The 22,835-nt window shown below is 41.0% G+C and overlaps 1 protein-coding gene across 2 annotated transcripts in view; it reads right to left on the bottom strand.

Moving 5' to 3' along the window:
- The window catches only part of AFF3 (ALF transcription elongation factor 3), a 719,747-nt gene that overhangs the window by 60,562 nt on the left and 636,350 nt on the right, over window positions 1-22,835 (bottom strand). For both annotated transcript variants that reach the window (XM_066267825.1, XM_066267826.1), the window contains one exon: window positions 14,076-14,262. In XM_066267825.1, coding sequence (XP_066123922.1) covers window positions 14,076-14,262 — 187 coding nt within the window. The remainder of the gene's footprint in view (window positions 1-14,075; window positions 14,263-22,835) is intronic.

Below are 22,835 nucleotides of genomic sequence, written 5' to 3'. Positions count from 1 at the left end.
TCAAGGCCCTGAGTGTTAAAGCACTTGTTTTTTATATGACTTAAGATTTTGGAGGGAATTAGAAGAGGGATTAAGTGGAACCTATATTTCCAAAGAATTAACACAGTTCATGCGGTGAAGGCAAGTTGTAGTTACCCACTAGCAGACTGAGCAACTTCTATTCATTCCATGCTGGGAAAGATGGCTTGTGTGGTGGTCTAGAACTCCCATTTACAAGAGACCTTTTACAAGAAATCCTGTGTGCCTTGGCCCTGGACTTGGTTGGTCCATTCTCAGCCTGCTTCCACCCCACTTTACCATAAATGTTTCAGACATGCAAGTGACGATGAAATCTTTCCTGCAAGCAGTTTTGCTAACTTAGAGCAAATCATGGATATTACAGGTTTTAAACTGTACCCTATAGATTGGTTCCAGGTAGTCAATCAATGCGTGTCTGAAACAGAATGTGAAATAGTTCATAGACACCTTTTTCTAGGAGAAGGGCATAGCTCTATGTCACATAAAAAAGTTAGAAGTAAATGCTTGATTGGTTGATTTCTTTTTTCTTCTTCTTAATTTTAATTTTTAAATTTAATTTAATGAGGTGACATTGATCAATAAGAGTACACAGGTTTCAGGTGAACATCTCTATATCATTTGAACTATTTACGTTGTGTGCCCATTATGATTGGTAGATTTCTAATAAAAGTCCATTTATCCTTAGCTTATGATTATTAATAGAAAAAAGGTATATTTGTAAGTGTAGAACTCTAGCCAGAGTGTTTGCAATTTGTGACTATCCTGAAATGGGAAATATTTTGAGTGGTTAAGATGTTGTGTTTTTCTTTCCCTGCAGCCTTGCACCCTCCAATTGTTACACCCATTGTTTGAGAGAGACTGAACACTAGACTGGAATAAAAAGGACCTTGCTTACCTTTGCATTTTGAACATGATTGGTTAAAGTCCAGAGCAAGACAGGCTCCTTTGTAGGAGAAAAACTTTTTTTTTTTAGCACAATAATTTCAAAAGCTTGTTTTTATGTATCAAGATTCGTTTCTCAATAGTGAGATCCATATTAAGAGCGGAACTTGGGACATAACCACAGGAGGGGAGTGAAGAAAAACAGGGGCCCTAGATGGGTCTGGAGAAGTCTGGGGCATAGTTCAGGGAGATGGGAAGCCTCTGCTGGCCCACGAGGCTAGGGCCAAGATGGAGAGGACCTTGAGTATGGGAACGAGGCACCAGAACCACAGCAGGGACAAGGGATATCCTGCTGGTTCCTCTGAAACAGAGGAGACCAACTGTACCCAAGGGAACCCCAGGACAGGGTGTCCAGTGACTGGGAACAACAAGAGACGTTTCATGGGAGTCCAGCATGAGCATCTGGCCCTCGCCCTAGGCCTGTGAGGTGGAGAGGCTTTACCCTGGGATACAGGTGTGGGAGAAGAAACCCTCATGATCCTGGGGGCAGGGTCTGGCCTTCGACTTGACTTCTTGCTTTGTTTGGTTTCATGCACCAAAAGGACCAGGGCTCATAGCAAGACACAGAAGACCAACAAGCTGTTTTTGGCATCCCTTAGTTGTTATATGCAAATTCTGACCTTGCTTTATTTTGGCTTCTCCAGAAAGAAGGAACATACCAAACGTACAGGGCATACCTGGGACATGCTGAAGCAGGCTATGCAAGTGATGGAGCCAAAGCAGGACAGCGGGATACAGGACAGCTTCTTTGCCAAGGGCAAGTGCTCACCTTCCCTGAGATTAGCTGAGTGGGGCTGAAAACTAATTTGGTGGCTAACAATTTATGGCTTCTGTTACTGTCTCCTCCCAACCCCATTTCTCTTACTGTGTGAGCACTGACAAGTCAGTGACTTGTGTACCTCAGCTCCCCTAGACAAATGGGGCACAGGACATAGGAAGAGGCTGGAGGGCCTGAAGCAGAGAAGGGACACATATTGGGAGGGGAGCAAACACTGTGTCAGAGCACGCCCTGCACACAGTTCCTGCTGTGTGTGTAACACCCTCCCTGCTATCCTGGGCCTCCACCATATGACTTCTGATGGCTGCCTACAGTCACAGTGCAGCTGCGCACAGGATTTGCTCTTAGACCTCCCAGGGGCCACTGATGGTGAAGGGGAGAGTTTATAAACGTAGTATGGCCCATTGCCTGATGTGCTCTAGGGTTTCTTTTTGCACTTCACAGTTAAAGAAATCAGTCTGAAGTACCATTTTGTTTCTTTTCTTTTTCTATTAAAAAGCAACATATGTTTATTGTAGGTAATTCAGAAATGTGGGAAAGTAAAGAAAATAAAAATCACTCAAAATTCTACCACCCAAAGATAACTACTGACCCTCTCCAGGACTTCTGCTATTTGTGAACATATTTCCCCCCAAATGGTATCAAACATTATTTCCTATTTTATAACTTTCCCATTTTACTCAACAATACATTGTGAATATTTTCCATGTCATTAAATATTTTACAACATCACTTTCAATGGCTGGTTAATATGGGTCTAACAATGGTCAATCATTAACTTCAGCTTTCTGAGAGCTGAAAGGCAAATAGGATGTCCAATTGCCACCAATTCTATTTTATTTCATTTTTAAATTTTTTAAAATTTTATTTAGACAATTAATTTTAATGGGGTGACATTGATCAATTAGAGTACATAGATTCAGATAAAACATCTCCAGGATATTTTGACATTTGATTATGTTGTATACCCATCAGCCAAAGTCAAATTGTCCTCCGTCACCTTTCATTTGGTTTTCTTTATGCCCCTCCCCTCCCACCTTTTCCCTCTCCTCCCTTCCCTTCCCCCTGATAACCACTGTATTCCTATCCATGTCCATGAGTCTCAAATTTGTGTCCCAACTATGTATGGAATCATACAGTCCTTACTTTTTCTGATTTACTTATTTCACTCAGTATAATGTTATCAAGGTCCATCCATGTTGTTGTAAATAACCCTATGTCATCATTTCTTATGGCTGAGTAGTATTCCATAGTGTATATGTACCACATCTACTTTATTTAGTCATCTATTGAAAGGCTTTTTGGTTGTTTCCATGTCTTGGCCACTGTGAACAATGCTGCAATGAACATGGGGCTGCATGTGTCTTTACGTACTAATGTTTTTGAGTATTGGGGGTATATACTCAGAGGGATTGCTGGGTCATATGGTAGTTCTATTCTTAATTTTTTGAGGAACCACCATACTTTCTTCCATAATGGTTGTACTACTTTACATTCCCACCAACAGTGAATGAGGGTTCCTTTTTCTCCACAGCCTCTCCAACACTTGTTATTACCTGTCTTGTTCATAATAGCTAATCTAACAGGTGTGAGGTGGTATCTCATTGTAGTTTTGATTTGCATTTCTCTAATAGCTAGTGAAGATGAGCATCTTTTCATATATCTTTTGGCCGTTTGTATTTCTTCCTGAAAGAAGTGTCTGTTCATATCCTCTTCCCATTTTATATTGGCTTGTTTGCTTCTTTGTTGTTGAGTTTTATGAGTTCTTTGTATATTTTGGATATTAGGCCCTTATCTGTGTTGTTGTTTGAAAATATCATCTCCCATTTAGTTGGCTATCTGTCTGTTTTGTTGTCAGTTTCTCTTGCTGAGCCAAAGCTTCTTAGTCTGATGTGGTTGATTTCATTTATCTTTGCCTTCACTTCCCTTGCCTTTGGAGTCAAATTCATAAAGTGCTCTTTATGGCCAAGGTCCATGAGCTTAGTACCTATGTTTTCTTCTATGTAATTTGTTTCAGGTCTTATATTTAGGTCTTTGATCCATTTTGAATTAATTTTATTATAAGGGGACAAACTGTAGTCGAGTTTCATTCTTTTGCACGTGGCTTTCCAGTTTTCCCAGCACCATTTATTGAAGAGGCTTTCTTTTCTCCATTGTGTGTTTTTGGCTCCTTTATCAAAGATAATTTGATCATATATATGTGGTTTTATTTCTGGGCTATCTATTCTGTTCCATTGGTCTGAGTGTCTGTTCTTCTGTCAATACCATGCTGTTTTGATTATCATGGCTCTATGATATAATTTGAAGTCAGGTATTGTAATACCCCCAGCTTCGTTCTTTTTTCTTAGGATTACTTTGGCTATTCATGGTTTTTTATAGTTCCACATAAACCTGATAATTTTTTGTTCCATTTCTTTAAGAAATGACATTGGAATTTTGATGGGAATTGCATTAATTTTGTATATCGCTTTGGTAATATGGTCATTTTGACTGTATTTATACTTCCTATCCAAGAACAAGAAATATTTTTCCATTTCATTGTATCTTTTTCGATTTCCCTTAACTATGTGTTGTAGTTTTCACTATATAGGTCCTTTACATTCTTTGTTATGTTTATCCCTAGGTATTTTATTTTTTCTGTTGCAACTGTAAAAGGGATTTTTTTTTTAAGTTCATTTTCTGAAGTTTCATTGTTGGCATATAGGAAGGCAATAGACTTCCGTATATTAATTTGTGTCCTGCAACTCTACTGTATTGGTTTATTGTTTCTACTAGTTTTTCAGTGGAGTCATTGGGGTTTTCTATACACAGGATCATATCATCTATAAAAAGTGAAGCTTTTATTTCTTTCTCTTGTGTGATTGTTCTGGCTAGAACTTTCAGCACTACATTGAATAAGAGTGGAGAGAGTGGGCAGCCTTGTCTTGTTCCTGATTTTAGAAAAAAAGTTTTCAGCTTTTTGCCATTTAATATGATGTTAGCTGATGGTCTGTCATAAATGGCCTTTAATATGTTGAGATTTTTTCCTTCTATATCCATTTTTTTAAGAGTTTTAAACATAAAATGATGTTGGATAATGCCTTTCCTGCATCTATTGATAGGATCATATGGTTTTTGTTTTTTGTTTTGTTGATATGGTGTATTACATTAACTGTTTTATGTATGTTGAACCATCCTTGTGATTCAGGGATAAATCCCACTTGATCATGATGAATTATTTTTTTAATGTGTTGTATTCAATTTGCTAGTATTTTGTTTAGGATTTTAGCATCTGTATTCATTAGAGATATTGGTCTGTAGTTTTCTTTTATGTTGTCCTTGCCAGGTTTTGGCATGAGGGTTATGTTGGCCTCATAAAATGTGTTTGGAAGTATTGCCTCTTCTTCAATTTTTTGGAAGACTTTGAGTAGAATAGGAACCCAATCTTTGAATGTTTGATAGAATTCACTAGTATAGCCGTCTGGCCCTTGACTTATTTTTTGAGGGTTTTTTGATAGTTGTTTCTCTTTCCTCCCTGCTTATGGATCTGTTTAGGCTTTCTACTTCTTCATGACTCAATCTAGGAAGATTGTATTGTTTTAGAAATGTATCCATTTCCTCTAGATTATTAAATTTGGTAGCATATAGTTTTTCATAGTATTCTATGATAATTCTTTGTATATCTATAATATCTGTGGTGATTTCTCCTCTTTCATTTTGGATTTTGTTTATATGAGTCCTTTTTCTTTTTTCCTTAGTGAATCTTGCCAAGGGATTGTCAATTTTGTTGCTCTTTACATAGAACCAGCTCTTTGTTTTATTGATTTTTTCCTATAGTTTTTCTGTTCTCTATTTCATTTATTTCTGCTTTGATTTTTATTATTTCCTTTCTTCTGCTGGTTTTGGGTTGCCTTTGTTCTTCTTTTTCTAGTTCCTTAAGATGTGATGTTAAGTTGTTTACTTGGGCGCTCTCTTGTTTGTTCATATAGGCCTGTAGTGATATGAACTTCCCTCTTATAACTACTTTTGCTGCATCCCAGAGATTCTGATATGTTGTATTGTCATTTTTGTTTGTCTATATATATATCTTTTGATCTCTGCTTTTATTTCTTCTTTGACCCATTCATTTTTTAGATGTTGTTTAATGTCCACATTTTTGTGGGTTTGTTTACTTCTTTTTTGCAATTGAATTCTAGTTTCAAAGCTTTAGGATCAGAGAATATGCTCGGTATAATTTCAATCTCTCTGAATTTGTTGATGTTATTTTTGTGACCCAACATATGGTCAATTTTTGAGAATGTTCCATGTACACTGGAAAAAATGTATACTCTGGCATTTTGGGATGAAATGTTCTGAAGATGTCTATCATAGCCAATTGTTCTAGTGTTTCATTTAAGGCCAATCCTTCTTTATTGATTTTCTGTTTGGATGAACGATCTAGAGCCATCAGCGGTGTACTGACGTCTCCAAGTATGATTGTATTTTTGTCGGCTTTTATTTTTAGATCAGTTAGTAGATGTCTTATATACTTTGGTGCTCCTTGGTTTGGTGCATATATATTAAAAAGTGTTATGTCTTCTTGAATCAATGTCCCCTTTATCACTATGAAATGACCATTCTTTTCTTTGATTACTTTTGCTGTCTTGTAGTCAGCATCGTTAGATATGAGTATGGCTACATCTGCTTTTCTTTGGATGTTCTTGGCTTTGAGAATCATTTTCCAACCTTTCACTTTGAATTTGTTTTTATCCTTGTAACTTAGATGTGTTTTTTTTATAGAGAGAGTCAGAGAGAGGGATAGATAGGGACAGAGTGACAGGAGCGGAGAGAGATGAGAAGCATAAATCATTAGTTTTTCGTTTCGACACCTTAGTTGTTCATTGATTGCTTTCTCATATGTGCCTGACTCTGGGACTACAGTAGACCAAGTAACCCCTGCTCGAGCCAGTGACCTTGGGTCCAAGCTGGTAAGCTTTGCTCAAACCAGATGAGCCCGCGCTCAAGCTGGCAACCTCAAGGTCTCGAACGTGGGTCCTCTGCCTCCCAGTCCAACACTTTATCCACTGTGCCATCGCCTGGTCAGGCTAGATATGTTTCTTGAATGCAGCATAGAGTTGGATTTTCTTTATTGATCCATTCTGCTACTCTGTGCCTTTTTATTGGTGAGTTCAATCCATTTATATTTAATGTAATTATTAACACTTGAGGGTTTCCTGTTGCCATTTTACATATTGCTTTCTGATAGCTCTGTATCTTGTTTGGTTCTGCTCTTTTGTTTTTCTGTCATTTGTTTTTGTTTGGTTGTATTCTATACTTCTTTCCTCTGTTTCTTCTTTTTTTAAGCCATGTGTTTCTATAGTGTATTTTTTCAGGGGTGGTTACTATTAGGTAATAAAAAGAATATATATCTTATTCATTGTAGTACATTATCTCATGAGTGCTTCTGAATTCCATCCTCCTTTGCTACTGTTAATTTTTGCCCTCTCCCCTTTTTTGTTTTTGTTGTCACAGATTAATCTTGTTTTTATTTTGATCTTGTTGCACTTTTATTTGTGATTTTGTTTTGTTTTGTTCTTTGTATGTGGTCAGATAATCCCTTTTAGTATTTCCTGAAGAGTGGTTTTTCCAGTGATAAATTCTCTCATCTTTTCTATATCTATGAATGTTTTTATTTCCCCTTTGTATTTGAAGGACAGCTTTGATAGTATTCTTGGCTGGAAGTTCCTATCTTTCATTACTTTAAATATTGGGGTCCACTCTCTTCTGGCTTGTACAGTTTCTGCTGAGAAATCTGATGATAGTCTAATGGGCCTTCCTTTATATGTTATATTTTTCTTTTCCCTAACTGCTTGATGATTTTTTGCCATTGGTTTGTTATAATTTCATTACGATGTTCCTTGGAGTAAGTCTGTTTTGGTTAAGGTAACTCGGTGTTCTGTTTGCTTCTTGGATTCGAGGCTTTAATTCTTTCCACAGGCTTGGGAAGTTCTTATCTATTATTTGTTTGAATATGTTCTCCATTCCATTTTCTCTCTCTTCTCCTGATATACCCATTATTCTTATGTTGCTCTTTCTGAAGGAGTCGGACAATTCCTGTAGGGCTTTCTCATTCTTTTTTGAACCCGTGAGTCTCTCTCCTCTTGTCTCTGTAGTATCTCTAGTTGCCTGTCTTGTATGTCACTAATTCTCTCCTCTATTTGGCCTCTTCTACTAGCTAAGCTTGCTATCATGTTTTTCAGTTCATGTATTGAGTTTTTCATCTCTGTTTGGTTCCTTTTTGTAGTTTTAACTTCCTTGGTGATGTATTCTTTTTGTTCATTAAATTGTTTTTTGAGCTTTCTAAATTGCCTTTCCATGCTTTCTTGTATTTCCCTGAGTATTTTTAGGACTTCAATTTTGAATTTTGTCATTTAACTCCAACGTTTCCAAGCAATTGAAAATTTTTTTGAAAAGATTTTTCATCATCTATCTAGCTACCTCTCTGTCTTTTGTATCCATGATATTTGATTTCTTTTTTATTAATGGCATTTGAGAGTGGTATTGTTATCCCTAATAAGAGAAAATTTTAAAAATAAAAGTTGAAATGATACAGTGGAAAAAATGAAAATTCTATAATGAAAAGTGGAACAAAAACTGCAGAGAACAAGGAACAGGAACGGAGGAAAAATGACAAAAGAGATAAAAAATGAAGTAGAAAAGATGCAAAATGCCACAAAGAAAAATATGAAACCAAAATATAATAATTTGTTGATAAATGATAATCAAATGAGAGAAAAGAAAAAGAAAAAAAAGAAAAAGAAAACAAAACAAAAAGCCCCCAAAACAAAAACAAGGATAATGTAAAGGTTTATGAAGTGAAACTCTCATAAAATAACAGGAATGAAAAATGTAACAATTATGGATAATGAAGTTCAAAAGGAAAAGGAAAGAATAAAAAGGAAAGAAGATAAAATTACCAAAATGAAAAGAATAAAAGAGTTATGAAAATGTAATTTTTTTCCTGGTTTTGAGAGGTAGCTTCTTCCTTTTTTCAGCAGGTGGCGCTGTAATACAGGTTTTGCTCCTGTGGGGCTCTGAAGCAGAGATTTGCTGTTGTGTCACTGTGGTAATGACGTAAGCTGGGCCTCAGTCCCGTTGGTAGGCGGGGCTTGTTAGGGCTTGGAGGCTCTGACAATGGGAGTCTCAGTTTTCCAGATGCCTCTTCCCACGTCTCTACCACCTGAGCTAGCAGCCTGGGGACTTGGCTTTAAGGTTTCACCCAACCACTGTTTGCAGAGCAAGAGGCTCTAAGAGTGGCCAGGTCCTTCGTCCAGTACTGCTCAAAGCACAGTTCTGGGTAAGGCTGTACCAGCAAGAGCAGGCAGGGCTGGGAGCCGATTACAGCTCTAGTGCCTTTCTAAGGGCTGGTGGACAGGTCTAGCACATCTCACCCTTCTGCAGGCTGGGTGCTGATTGCTGATCAAGCGCCTAAGGGTCCCCAGGTATGTCTAGTTTGCCTCAGCACTCCACAGGTCTAATCTCCATAGGCTTCTACCTTGTGCACTGTTTGGTAGTCTGCAGCAAGCCATGTATGTGCCCAGCCCCCATGACTTCAGCAGTGTACACAGAGGTCTGCACCCACCCACTAAGGTGCACAGCGCCTGTGATCTCAGTCAGAGCTGGGAATGCAGGAATGCACTTTGAAGCCTGTATCAGCCCTGCAGAGGCACCCTACCTGGGCAGTCCTAGGCCCAGGGATCCTAGCCCTTGTGCACTTTCCGTGCTGATGGTCATGGAACTGGGAATGCACAAACAGCCCACACAGATGTCTATTGCTGATAATCTCAGGCTAAGCCCTCCAGCCCAGGAGCACGTACGCCTATGCACGTCCATGTCTGTGGTGCCTGGTGGAGCCACTGGCACACTGCCCGTGATCATGGAGCCAGGAGTGCACAAAGCTGCTGGTGCCAGTGCTGGCTCCTGCAGGCACCCCGCACCGGTAACATTTGTTGGAGTGTGCAGCCCATGCACGCCCCTCGTCCATGATCTCAGGTAGAGCTGGTACATTCTCTCCTCTGCTTGATCATCCACCCTCACCCAGCTCCTTCCCTTTGCCTCAGACCCTCTGCTTTGCTCATCTTCAGACAAAAGCGCCCTTCCTCAGATCAGTGAGGAAAGTAAAATACCCCGTTCTCCATCTTATTTCCTTCAGAGGAAATTATATATTCAGACCTTTTTGCCCAATCATACCTTTGTCTGGTGTGTGTATATTTCAGGTGCTCCTGAGATTTTTTCTCTGTCTTTAAGTGTTGAACTTGTTGAAATTTCAAGGGAAGATATTGGGAGCACTCCTCACGGCACCATTTCTCTGACGTCACTCTGAAGTACCATTTTCAACACATTACTAAATCATACTTTCTTTCTCAAGGATCTTCAGTGATCTCCTATTGCCTCTCAAATGAAATTCAAATTTCTTGGACTGGCATTCAAGGCATCTATCACCTCACAGTCATTTGTTGCTGGAACACCTGCAGGTACCTCCCGCTTCAATTATGCTACCTAATCCACACAGATAAGAAAGACTCCCCTCCATTTTGTACATGAGGATCAGAGAGGTTAAGTGACATGTCCAAAGCTGCAGAGCTCCAAGGCACCACTGAGACTAAGCCTCTTATCTGTCTAATTTGCAGACCAGGTTTTTCCCACCTCTGCTTCATCTAATCTCCCATCACCATCCAGTGTGACTTCAAGAAAGGGTACCTCATTCCATTAAGAAAAATTAGTCTTCAACCTAAAATGATAGAATGAGGTCTGATTTTTGTAGAATACCACTAACTCTCCTAACAATACCTGTGCCTTTAGTATCCTCAGCTGCACAGAATGATCATATTTGTTTCATGTGTGCATGCTGTGTCTTCATCAAAGTCTAACACTTCTGTCAGGCAGAAGCCAGGTTTGTTTCTTTGTGTCCCTTGCAGTGTCTGCAATAGGCTACGGAGGCAGACTGCTATGGCTCTGCTCCTAAGAATAACTCACAATGGGCTGTCACTCAAATTGAATCAGTTACTCCTCAGAACAACCTCACAGATTAGGCAGCCCACAGATATCTGCCATTTTGGGGATGGGGCAATTGTGGCCAAGGAAGCTCAACCACGAAGACTTAAGTGGCAATGAAGCGGGGGCGGAAACTCAGGGCTTGGGACCCTTGTCCCTGGCATACTACTAGCGTGGTCTACTTCCTGAGCCATCCATCAGGGTTTCTGCCCAGAGTTTTGTTTGCTTGCTGGCTGCTGTATATCCTCAGCCACTACTATCCTCCCTGATTAATATCCGCTCTGACCTGCATAACCCTCTACCCACCCATGTGGCCCTGCTTCATGGCACCCTTTATCATGCTCATGTCATGTCCCCCATGGACACCTAGATAAGGAGAAGCTTGTTCAATTGATGAATAGCTTGCTTCACATGTCTGCTGCTCTTTAAGAACAATCCAGGCAAACATTTTTCTAAATGTGCTTTTAGTTCATACAGTCCATGAGAAAGGTTTCCATGGTCAGGTAAGTTTGGGAAATGTACAATGGAAAACACAGTTTACATGAGCAATATTATGGGCTGAGTGAAGACCTAGAGGAACTAGATGGGTTAAAACTACTTAATACTGGCCCTCCTCAAATTCTTGTGCCCATTGTCTGGGCAGGTATGTATGTGGGTATAGATGTGCTAGCCACGGGAAAGGCGCTGTCCCCTGCAAAGTGCTGACATGTAAGGATGTACCAGGCCAGAGAAAAACATGGAACTCAAGTGAAAAAAACTAGACTGAGAACACTCAGCAAACAACAGGCCATAGAGAGGGGCCTGCATGATGAAAACAGTGTTTACAGTGGCTTGTCTACGCCAGCCTGCAGGTGAGACAGTATACTATTGCGAGCCACTTAAAATGCAGTGGCTGTCTACAAGCACAGCCATGAAACGCAGCTGAGCTCCATGGGTTTCTGCTGCTGGCACATTGAAGGAGAGAATGCAGGGTCCTTGAATCATCAGGAGGGCCTCCTTCTACACCCCCCCCCCACATCAGGATGCTGCCAGGAGAGGAAGAGAGAATCAGAATCATTTTGCTTCTAGGCAGCAGAAACCAGTCTGCACAGTGGAATGTGAGGTCTAGCTGCACAGAGCTCCCTTGTCACATGGGGTTCAGGGACACACACCTCCCTGTTCTCTATAAGGTGACTTGGGCTGGCTCAGTAGAGTGAAACAGGGACACTGTGCAGGGTCAGCCCCATTATGCTACTTCCCTTATTTGCAATTTTCATTCTGCAAATTCCCTTTATTTCTGAAAAGGTCAGGCATCTGTATCAATCTTGGGAAAAATGTTAAAAGAAACCTAAATTTTATTCCAACTAAGACATTCCTTAGTATGGGTGGCTAATACTGCAGTTGCCACTTCTGCATTCTCTCTGCGTACAGAATCAAGAGATTGGAGACTATATGCAGCCTCAGGCAACTTACACTTTGAGGCTGGCTTTTGTAGAGCTCTCTCTCCAAAGCTACGGGCTTCTCATAGCTGCTGGAAGAAATGACAAGAGCTTCCTTTCATCACCAAGGAGCTCAAGTCTTTGTAATTATCTCAGTGACATTTAGAAAGAACATGCTTAAAGCACCTGATAACTGTACTTCTCTTAGGCTAGGTGTCAGCCTCATTCATGAGTTCTAGATGTCACATTCAGTATGGAAATAAGGCTCAACTGTTCATGAATTTAACCTTTAAAGGCACAGAGAAAAGCCTAGATAGGGAGGTCTTCACAGACACTAACACTTTTTATCCACCTCCACTTCTCGCCTTCCCTTTTGCTAAGTCCCTGGAACCCAGTTATTTCTTATAATTAATACTATTATGGAGTTTCTTCACAAATTATTGCATAAAGTTGGCTTGGAAGAAGCCTGTTTAACTTCTCTATTATGCCAGTTCTATGAGGACAGGAACATGTCAGCTAATTGCTGTAGCCCAGAGTCAAGCAAATGCTTGACAAATATTTGTTGTATGAATACTGAATGAGTGAATAAATGAATGAATCAAATTATAAAGAAGGAATAATAATTTAGTTTCTGGGGAAAGTCGGGGTTATATCAACCTGTGGCTTTTACAGGTTAATGTTGCTAAGAGCCACCCCATGTAAAGAAGGTGAGTTTCATGGAAAGCAGCAAAAAGCACAGGAGACGGCTTGCTTCAGGGTGCACGCAGAGCCCTGGGAGCAGAGCAGAAGGGCACCGAAGAAGGAAGGGGCAATATAGGGAAGTATTACTTTCTAGGGTGTCTCAAGGCCCCTGCAGAAGTCTCTGCCTCCTGAGGGGACCCTAGAAGGGGAAAATACTGAGGGAATTTAAGAGCCACTCCATGGGCTTCAGAGAAAACTACAGCTGCTTTCAAGCATCCTAAGAAACAGGTACAAAAGCTGGATGCAGAAGTGACCCCTGATCATGGGGCTCCCTCTCACTGCTATGGTTTGCAAAAGTAGCTTTGGTTTCATTTCAGAGCCTATTTAGAAATTTTGGCCTCAAGGAGATAGAGTGGGTTGTTAGGTGAAAAATTCAACCCTGTGTTCCATGGTAATGTCCACTGTTTACACACGCAAGAAGAAACTGTATTTTATTCCTTCTTTAGAAATCAAAGTTCTGTACAAAACCGTGGACTTGAGAAATTTGCTCTCAACCTCTCCCAAGAACCTCCATGCTCTAACATACTATTTAATTTTCCCCTTTAAAGTAGAAATAGCAATGTTTTTATTGGTTCCTTATAATGTTTTTATATGAGGCATCTAAATCTCCTATATAAATACTCATTATAGCTATAAAAGGTTTCATTATTATTTGTTGGGTGATGCTAATTTTTCTTTTTTATATGTTCTCAAAGAAAACACAGTTAAAAAGGTTTTATTAATACTTAAAGCTCTTGTTCTTCTAATCTGTGATAAAGTACAAAAGGAAAGATCTTGCCATGTCTAAACCATGAAGCTCCTTTCCCCATGACTTGTAGGTGACCCCACTTCCCAAATTGTCCTGGTTGGTCATGCCTTGCTGACCCTGAGGGAGACCTGATTCACAGGGGTATTTCCAGTCAGTGATATTTGCAGCATATTTGGAAATTTCTGGAAGCTAAGATAGAGATTTCTGGACAATGAAAGATGAGGCTTCTGTGCTCCAAGGCAGCTCTGTAATGAAGAGAACCATGAGGAGGGACAGAGCTGGGAAAATGCTGAGTCTGAACAAACCCAACAGCTGCCAAGGGGTGGTGGCAGCTGGGTTTCTGGCTGCCACAGCACAAAGGCCTCGGGGGTGTGAGAACCGGGGGTCCCCAGGGGCTCAGAGCCAGCGCGGGCCTCACCTCTGGACTGGAGTAGTGCGCCGGCTTGCTGCCCTCGCTCTCGCTGGAACTGCTCTCAGTCTCTGAGTCGGATCCGGAGCTGCTCTCCGAGTCGCTGGATGAACTGCTCCCGCTGCTGCTGCTGCCGCTGCTGCTGCCCTTGCTGGAGGGCACCGAGACTCTGCAGCTGGCCTGCTGGACCACGGTGCTGCCAGCCCACAGGCCCCAGGAAGGAAAGGGAAGGAGAGCCAAGTGAGCAAACACTTAACACCACCAGCAAGCTGTCACTCCCCCAGTGGAGAGAGAGGGCACAGCTGCACATCTGCCCACCATCACTTGGCACTTGAAGAGCAATCATCAAGGTCAAAGGCATCCTAATGGTTGAAAAATATTACATCTATGTAAATAAAATTGGGAGTGAAAGTTGGTGCCCCTTGGTAGTTGGGCATATTATCTGTGTGGCCATTTTAGAAGAGAAGGAAGCGGGATTCCAGAACAGCTGTTGCTATTTTGATGGTGTTTCCAGAATACCTTTTCCAAAGCATCCCCAAATCTAATTACCTACAAAAACGCAAGGAAATCCAAAATGGTTCAAAAATATTTTGTAAACATTGAAAATATGTGTTGGCTTTAATCTGAAATGTGGGCTGCGAGGAAGGGAACAGTGCTCTGCTCTGCGCTGTCACAGCCTTGCAGGAGAGTTCTGCAGACCGAGGGACCAGTGAAATTTTTTTTTTTTTTTGGTATTTTTCTGAAGTTGGAAACGGGGAGGCAGTCCGACAGACTCCCGCATGTGCCTGACTGGGATCCACCCGGCATGCCCACCAGGGGGCGATGCTCTGCCCATCTGGGGCGTTGCTCTGTTGCAACCAGAGCCATTCTAGTGCCTGAGGCAGAGGCCACAGAGCCATCCTCAGTGCCCGGGCCATCTTTGCTCCAGTGGAGCCTTGGCTGTGGGAGGGGAAGAGAGAGACAGAGAGGAAGGAGAGGGGGAGGGGTGGAGAAGCAGATGGGCGCTTCTCCTGTGTGCCCTGGCCAGGAATCAAAACCGGGACTCCTGCATGCCAGGCCGATGCTCTACCACTGAGCCAACCGGCCAGGGCCGGAACCAGTGAATTTATGTTGTCCTGCTTTCTGCCTCTTCCCGGTCAGAGTCGAGTGCTGTCACCTTTATAAGAGCCGGCATGCTGAGTAAACAGTAATTTCCCTTTGAGCCCTTTATGTAAAAAGTGAGTATCTATCACTTACATGTTTTTATACATTCCAGATTTTAAAATGCAACCCTACTAGAGTAGCTGGCTTAGAGCAGTAATATTTCAAATTATAATTTATATTCACATTCATATTGAACTTTTCCGGGAAGTTATATACTCAGAAAGAATAGGAAAAATAAACATTTTTGAATGGTAATTAATTAACTACAAAAATTCAAATAGCACACACTCACTCAAAGGGCATTTGAGACAAGAAGAAAGTTTTGGTACTCACATAATATTCAACATTTTCAAAGTCTATTTTAATTGAATCCCATGTAAATCTGTTCTTTTGAGGTCGAATTCTAAATCCAGAAATACAGGGATCACTTTTTTTATATGCAGTCAGCAAATATTTGCTAGCTGCTTCCTACTATGACCAGTGCTTCAACAGGACTGCACATAAGGGAAGGCCAGGGCCAGGAGCCGGTCAGTGGAGTCTCAAGTGCGATTCAGCCGGGACAAGGTAAAGGACTCCTCTTCCAGCTCTTAAATCTTTGCCAAATGCTCTGCCCAAGGACAGAATCTCATAAATCCTTAGTGTGGGGGCCCTGGGGGCAACTAAGGGGTTAACATTCATTGGAACCTGCTTCCTAGAAGCATGACAAGACAAGACACTGTCTTGAAGGATGTATCTGAAAATAAAAGCCACGTTTTGAACTGCAGGGTGAGGGGAAAGAGCAGGCTGGAACATAACCTTCCCTGGTCGTTTTCATTTCTCCCACCAATGTCATGGTCCGCATCTACAGTCTGACAAAGTCTTCAGTGTTAGACAGTGTCCGTCTATGTGTGCCTTGCCTGAGCTGCAGCTTCTGACTTGTGTCTGGTGTTGAGTGACAAGTCCTGGCTCCTTAGACAGAGGCAGGGAAGGGAAGGTTATGATCAAAGGGCTGTCATATTGCTCTCTTCCCTTATGAACTGAACTTCATCTTTTCTGTTGGTGGAGTTGAGATGGCTTTTAATCAACAAAGTCATAAAAACAAAAAAAGATTATTCGACTCTGACCAAACATGAACACCTGGGAACCATGTTAATAATTTGTCAGGGGACTCCAAAACACTGGGGAAAAAGCTCCAAAACACAAACACCCCCCTCTTCCTAATAAAAGTAAACCAAAATCTGAAAACCCCACCAAAGCGAAGCAACATGTGGAGGAAAGAGATGTGTCTCCCTGCTACACTTTAGATACAGTGGCCGAAGACTGAATTAGGATGAATAAAGAGCATTTGATTGGTTTTACATGATGGCCAAAGGCTTTGATCACAAACCAGTGTACTCCACCTGCTTTAATTCAACAATAGAGAGGGCGTGCACGGGTGCTGTGCGCGCCCGGGCAGGGCACTGTATGCAAGGCGACAGCAGCAAAGGTTGGGGTGCTCCCTGAGGCTGGCGCCACAAAGTGACTCTTTGAAAAGCAGCACTCTAATTCCTGGGAAAACAGCCATTACACAGTTGCCATGCCACCTTCCGTGGTCAACTGCTGTCCTACAGGAATGATACACACCAGCCCAAGGAGACAGAATCTCTGATCTGAATTAGATCAGCAGAAAAGCCTTATTCTTCCATGTTTTCCTTCCTTAAATTAGAAAATTCATTAAAATGACAGTTCTACTAGCATAACTGTTACTTGTTTTTAAAACAGTTGAGAGAGCCAAGAATTTTAGGTTTTCCTTCATGCTTTGCTTTGAGGGCTGTGAGGCTTATGATGCCCCTGGGATCAGTACTGAATATATTTGTGTTTTAGTCATCTGAGTAGAGAACATGTCGCCAGAAAGAATCATGTTAAGGGTGGGAGCCCGAGGAGCTCTGGTGGCCCAGTCTGTGGTCAAGAGAACTACCCCTGACTTGTCTCTGTGCGGTCCTTGGGGCCAATGGTTGTTCTGAGCTCACTGCGCAGTGGCCATGCCTCTGCAGGAGCAGCAGCAGCAGGGCGGGGCGGGGAAGACTCAGACAGCAGGCCAGGGTGGTCATCCCTGCAGACTAGGGCTAATAGAAGGCAGGCTCTTTGAAGACACAGAATCAAGAAGATAGAAAAAGATGTATTGGGAAGGCCTTCCCGAAAGAAGACCAGGCTACATACATTTAAACTTTCAGTGTGCCAACTTGTTGTCATGTTTACAGACCAAAGATATTTTCATTAACTTAATTAAAATCTTAACTTATTGCTGAAAGAGTAACATAGATCGGTTGACACGATGCTATAACTTTTGACAACTTTTATGAGAGTTCTTGGACCATGTGCCATTCACAGAACACAGTGCCACTGAGTCTGCAACATGGAAACACCAGAGAGATCACGGAGAAGTCTGTGTCACCCAACTCAGCATGAGTTGGACTTAGTGGGTGTTCACATTTGATTACTGAGTAAAAAAAATCAACAGAAAAAAATCCATCGGTTTAATGAGTTTTTAAAAAATATTTAACTTTTCAAAAGATTACAATTTCTCTTTTCTAACAAAAAATATTTAAGGGGAATGCAGCACCTATCTTGGGCTCTCAATTATACTACTTTTTCCTTTCAGAGACTCTTTCTTTAAATCTTCTCTAAATTTCATATGCTATGATTTAAGCCCAATTCTCTTGGATGGTTTATTAAATTTTCGTATTTTGATTTCAAGAAATATCTTGTTGGTTTTGTTAGTGGCCAGGACCAAATATACCTTTGAAAGAGTCCTGGCTTTATTCTAAATGACCTGCTTGCTGTCTCCCTTCCTTTGGCTGCAGTAACACATTCCCCGCAGAATCTGGTCTGGGCTAAGTCTGAACACAGACATTACAAGAAAAGATCTGGATCCAAAATGACAAATCTTGGATCTCACAGTCAAGCATGTTCCTTCCTGCCAAGTATACTGTGGGTCCTGGATAAATATCCACAGTTGTTCATAAGCTTTCAACCAACCAGTAACTGGGAGGCAGGGTATCTGCCTGCTTGGCATTGTGTGGATGCCGTGATGCCCAACATGGTGCCTCACATCCTGGGGCACCCACTGGTCTTGGCCGAATGATAACATTAAAGAAGAGGCTATGGCACCTTCCCACTCAGCAATCAGTATGAACTCAACAAATGCTTGATTTCCAAACTGCATCAGTCCCCTGGCAACAGTATTCTTGTATTGAAATCATCTTTATTGATTTCACTGGGGAATAATTTTTTTTTTCATTTTCTGTTGCATGAGGTTTTAGAACTGTTTATATTTCTGCATCGCTAATTCCAAATCTGAAATCCATTTTTTGGTGCATGCTCTAGTTTTTATGCAATTTTAATTTCTTTTTGTTACAGGTAATGGCATGCATTGGGTTTTAAATTGGAGTTCAAGGGCAACGACTCTTGGATTGAACATAACCACAAGGCAATTAATGTTTTACAAACATCATTTTTACATAATTGTAGTTGTTTTCAAATGTAAAAAAATTATTATCTGATAAAAACACCCTCTTATTTTGTTTTAAGATTGAATCATGGCTTCTTTGAGTAGGCGTACATGTAAGAATAGTCCTGACACCTTCTGTTATATATGTGGCTGTTACACACTTCAACGTCAAAGGCGCAATATTTCATCATTTGTGACACGTGCATATATTGCCTATTTTCAAGTTCCCCTTGGTGATCAAGACAAGAATTGGGTTCCTCATATTGTGTGTCATAATTGTGAGGAAATACTTCATTGACTGGACAAAAGGAAAACGCAAAGGTGCCTTTTGGTATTCCCATGGTTTGGCGTGGACCTAAGGACCACAGCAGTGACTGTTGTTTCTGTCTGATCCACACAAAGGGCATCGGCAAGAAAAAACAGCATATGATCTCATATCCTAATATTCCTTCAGCAATATGACCTATCCCACACTCTGAGACATTCCCGGTTCCAGTTTTCAATGGTTTTATTTCTTCTAAGGACGTAGAAAGTGAACATGGTGATCAAGTGTATTTTGATAAGATGCATGAAGAAATGGTTGTAGAATCTGAAGAGTCTTTTTCTGATGCCAAGCAGTCATTATCCCCTCAGCAGTTTAGTCAACCCAAATTGAATGACTTAGTAAGAATGACATAAAAATTGTCCTTGACTTTCTGAAGTATGAGGAGCATAACTGAATCATTTGTGTGGATCTTAAAATGGTAAATTTCCTGCTAGGACAACAGAGAGGTTTCACAAAATATCTTTGCTTTTTGTGTTTGTGGGACACCCAAGCTTGGGAGAAACACTGGACACAGAGGAATGGCCGAAACGTGAAGCTCTAGAGTAGGGATGCAAAATATTGTGAATGAACCTGTAGTTAATTGACACAGGATCATTTTTCCCCCACTTCACATGAAACTTGGCTTAATGAAGCAGTTTGTTCAGGCTTTGAATAGAGAAAGTGAATGCTTTCAACATATTATTTCTGCTTTTCCTGCCTTGTCTTTCGAGAAGGTAAAAGCAGGTGTATTCGATGGACCCCAAATTTGAACCCTCATACGTGATGAAGAATTTGCCAGGAAGATAAATAAGGAGGAGAAAGCAGCATGGCAGTCTTTTGTGGCAGTTACAAAGAACTTCCTTGGCAACAAAAAAGCAGAAAACTATGAACTTCTGGTTCAAAGGATTCTGCGACATTAGATGTAACATGAGCGTAAAAATTCACTTCCTGAACAGTCACCTTGATAAGTTTCCTGAAAATCTTGGAGCTGTTACTGATGAGCAGACTACTGATGGAGCATCAAACGAGATTGTCCTCAACAAGTACACAAACGCAAGAGCTACAAACGCAAATTTTGGCCTGAATAGAATAATGTTAAACTAAATATTGAAAATTTTACAATAAGATGAAAACCTAAAATCTTGAATTGCAAAAAATCTGTAGCTTACAGAGAAAAACTAATGTCGGATTTTAGATCAGCACACTTGAATTAGGTAAGAACAAGTGTTTTTGTGGATGCAACAAAAATTTTGTTACCCAGTGTATTAATTAATTGATCTAAAACTATAACCACATTATAATAAGTAAAAAAGGGAAAACCTGGCACAAAAGGGTTCACAGTGCTGGGATTATCTTCCAAAAAAAAAAAAAAAATCTGATAGGAGCATTGGTCCTGTACTAAAATATTTTTATCTGTTCTGCATTATCCCCAGGAACAATTCTTCTGTTAAAACATGGCTTTTGAAGCTCTTCATGGTCTCGCCTCAATCAAATCTCCAGCTTCACCTCAATGGGTCCATCCCTAAACCTCAGCCATGATAATATCTCATCATTTTGACAATCTGTGTCTGTTTCTAGTTGGTCACCTTTGCACGTTCCATTTTCTGTGCCAGAAAGCCCTCTCTCCTGCTGTTCCTCTGATTATCTCCTATTCACTCTCCAGGGCTGAGCTGCAGTGCTACTTTATTTTGTAGTTTTTCCTAATTTCCCTAGGCATAATGGATGTTTTCTCCTCTTAGCCCCTATTTCTTTACTGTAGCCCTTAACATAGCAGGAATAGGAGTTATTTAAATTATCCTGTATCCACAAAGCTAGTAGAGGGTCTGGCATAGATTTTCAACTAATAACGATTAACTTAATGTAACAGTGATTCTTGATAAAGTGTGTAACGCTGATTTTTGATATAATGTATTTTGTTTACTATAAAGTAGCCCATTCAACTAATAATGATTAACTTAATGTAACAGTGATTCTTGATAAAGTGTGTAAAACTGATTTTTGATATAATGTATTTTGTTTACTATAAAGTAGCCCATGAGATGTTCATATATACACATATGCATTTTTTTTCTATTACTTTGGGGCTGCCTAGGATTTCATAAAACTGATATCTTTAGAAAGCTACCATCTAGATTAGTGGCTACACACTGAAAACCTACAGGGGCCAGGCAAGTAGCATAAATGAATAAATAAGTGTACGGGTGTAAGAAAAAAGGCACATGTGAGGCTAAATGACAGCAGACCCTTGGCTTCCTGGAGGGGAAGCTGTCAAACTGGAGAGTCCAGTCTGATCTAAAGCTGCTGCCCATGACAGCATCTCTCTGCCAGGTGGAGGTGACAGCCCAGTGTTACCAACTCCTCTCATTTTTCAGAGAAAAATCTCCTTAAAATGCCAGTAGCTAACTTGAAAAGTTCTAACAATGAAGAACGTTCCACTGTTTTTAGTAATGGAACACATCTGTAGGTCAGATAAGGCTGTGAAGCTCCAGTTTGAGACTCTTGATTATGTCCTATTACTTCACATTCTGAAAGCCTCAGATGGTTCCACCACATAAGAACGATGAACAATAAAAGACCATAACTAGAGGAGTTTAACTCTCTCAGGGATTTAGATTAGCAGGGAAAAGAAGTTAAACAAATATACTCACTCTCTCAGTCTACTTAAAAGTTTTAAAATTTTTGAAATATTAATTCTCCAGAAATAACAAAAATAGTAGAGCTGGCTCATGTACCCCTTATTCAGTTTCTTTCATGTCCACATCTTATATTACTCTAGTATTATATCAAAACCAGAAAACTAACAATGAAACAATGTGTGCATAGTTCTATGTCACTTGATCACGCGTAGCTACCACCACAATCAATATACAGTACTGTCCCCTCACCACAAGACTCTCCTTCATATTGCTCCTTGAGAGGCACACCCACCCCTCAGCCCCACCTACCCCTCACCACTGGGAACTACTAATCTGGTTTCCATCTCTAAAACTTTACCATTAAAAAATGTTAAATAGGGAGATTTCAAGATGGCAATGGAATAGGCGGACGTACCAACTGCCAACTCCCAGGACCAAATTCGATTACAACTTAATTTAAGAACAATCATCTTGAAAAACGAATTTTGGACTAAATGAAGAGGAATCTATAACAAAGGATCACAGAAGAAGCCACATAGAGACTGGTAGGAAGGGGGGAAACGAAGAAAGGGCTGCCCCACTCCTGCTGAGGGTCCGGGGTGGGGTGACTCTCATTGTGGGAAGGATCGCCCTGAGAGGTGTGGGTCCACAGGCCTGGAGCCCCAGCCTAGAGCCCCAGAGCCTAGAAGAGGTAGCCACACAGCATTTGGAGGTAAAAACAGATGGGTTTCTGTCTGCGAGAAAGAGATGGAGCTCTCGGAGATGTAGGCTCCATTTTAAAGGGCCAGCACAAAAAATCTTGTTCATAGTCACTTACCTGGGCTCCGATGGAAGAGAGCTGAAAGGACTAGAGTTGTATGAGGACAGTGTAAAGTTGGAGGCCCAGGGAGAGACACTGTGGGGGACAGCCACCAGAACCTCTGTGCTGAGTCATTCTCCAATACTGCAGTTGCCATCTTTCTTGGGTGGAGCAATCCCCTCTGAGCAGCATCAGTCTGAGGGGAAGCAATTGCCCCACCCTCGGGATTCTCTCCAATTCCAGTCATGGTGATGGGATTGTGGTGAGAAGCCAGGAAGATGGGGCACATTAGTGATTCAGTTTTCTGGTGTTGAGGCTGGAGCTTTCCCCTACATGCTCCTGAGTTTAAGACTGGTGATTCTGCCTAACAGGAGACTCAATAGAAACTGTCCAGAGTGTATGCAGGCCACACCTTTGA

The sequence above is a fragment of the Saccopteryx bilineata genome, chromosome 3 (genome assembly GCF_036850765.1).
Source record: "Saccopteryx bilineata isolate mSacBil1 chromosome 3, mSacBil1_pri_phased_curated, whole genome shotgun sequence".
NCBI lineage: Eukaryota > Metazoa > Chordata > Mammalia > Chiroptera > Emballonuridae > Saccopteryx > Saccopteryx bilineata.
Note: the sequence above shows the minus strand (reverse complement) of the source record. Positions and strands in the feature narration are given on the sequence as shown.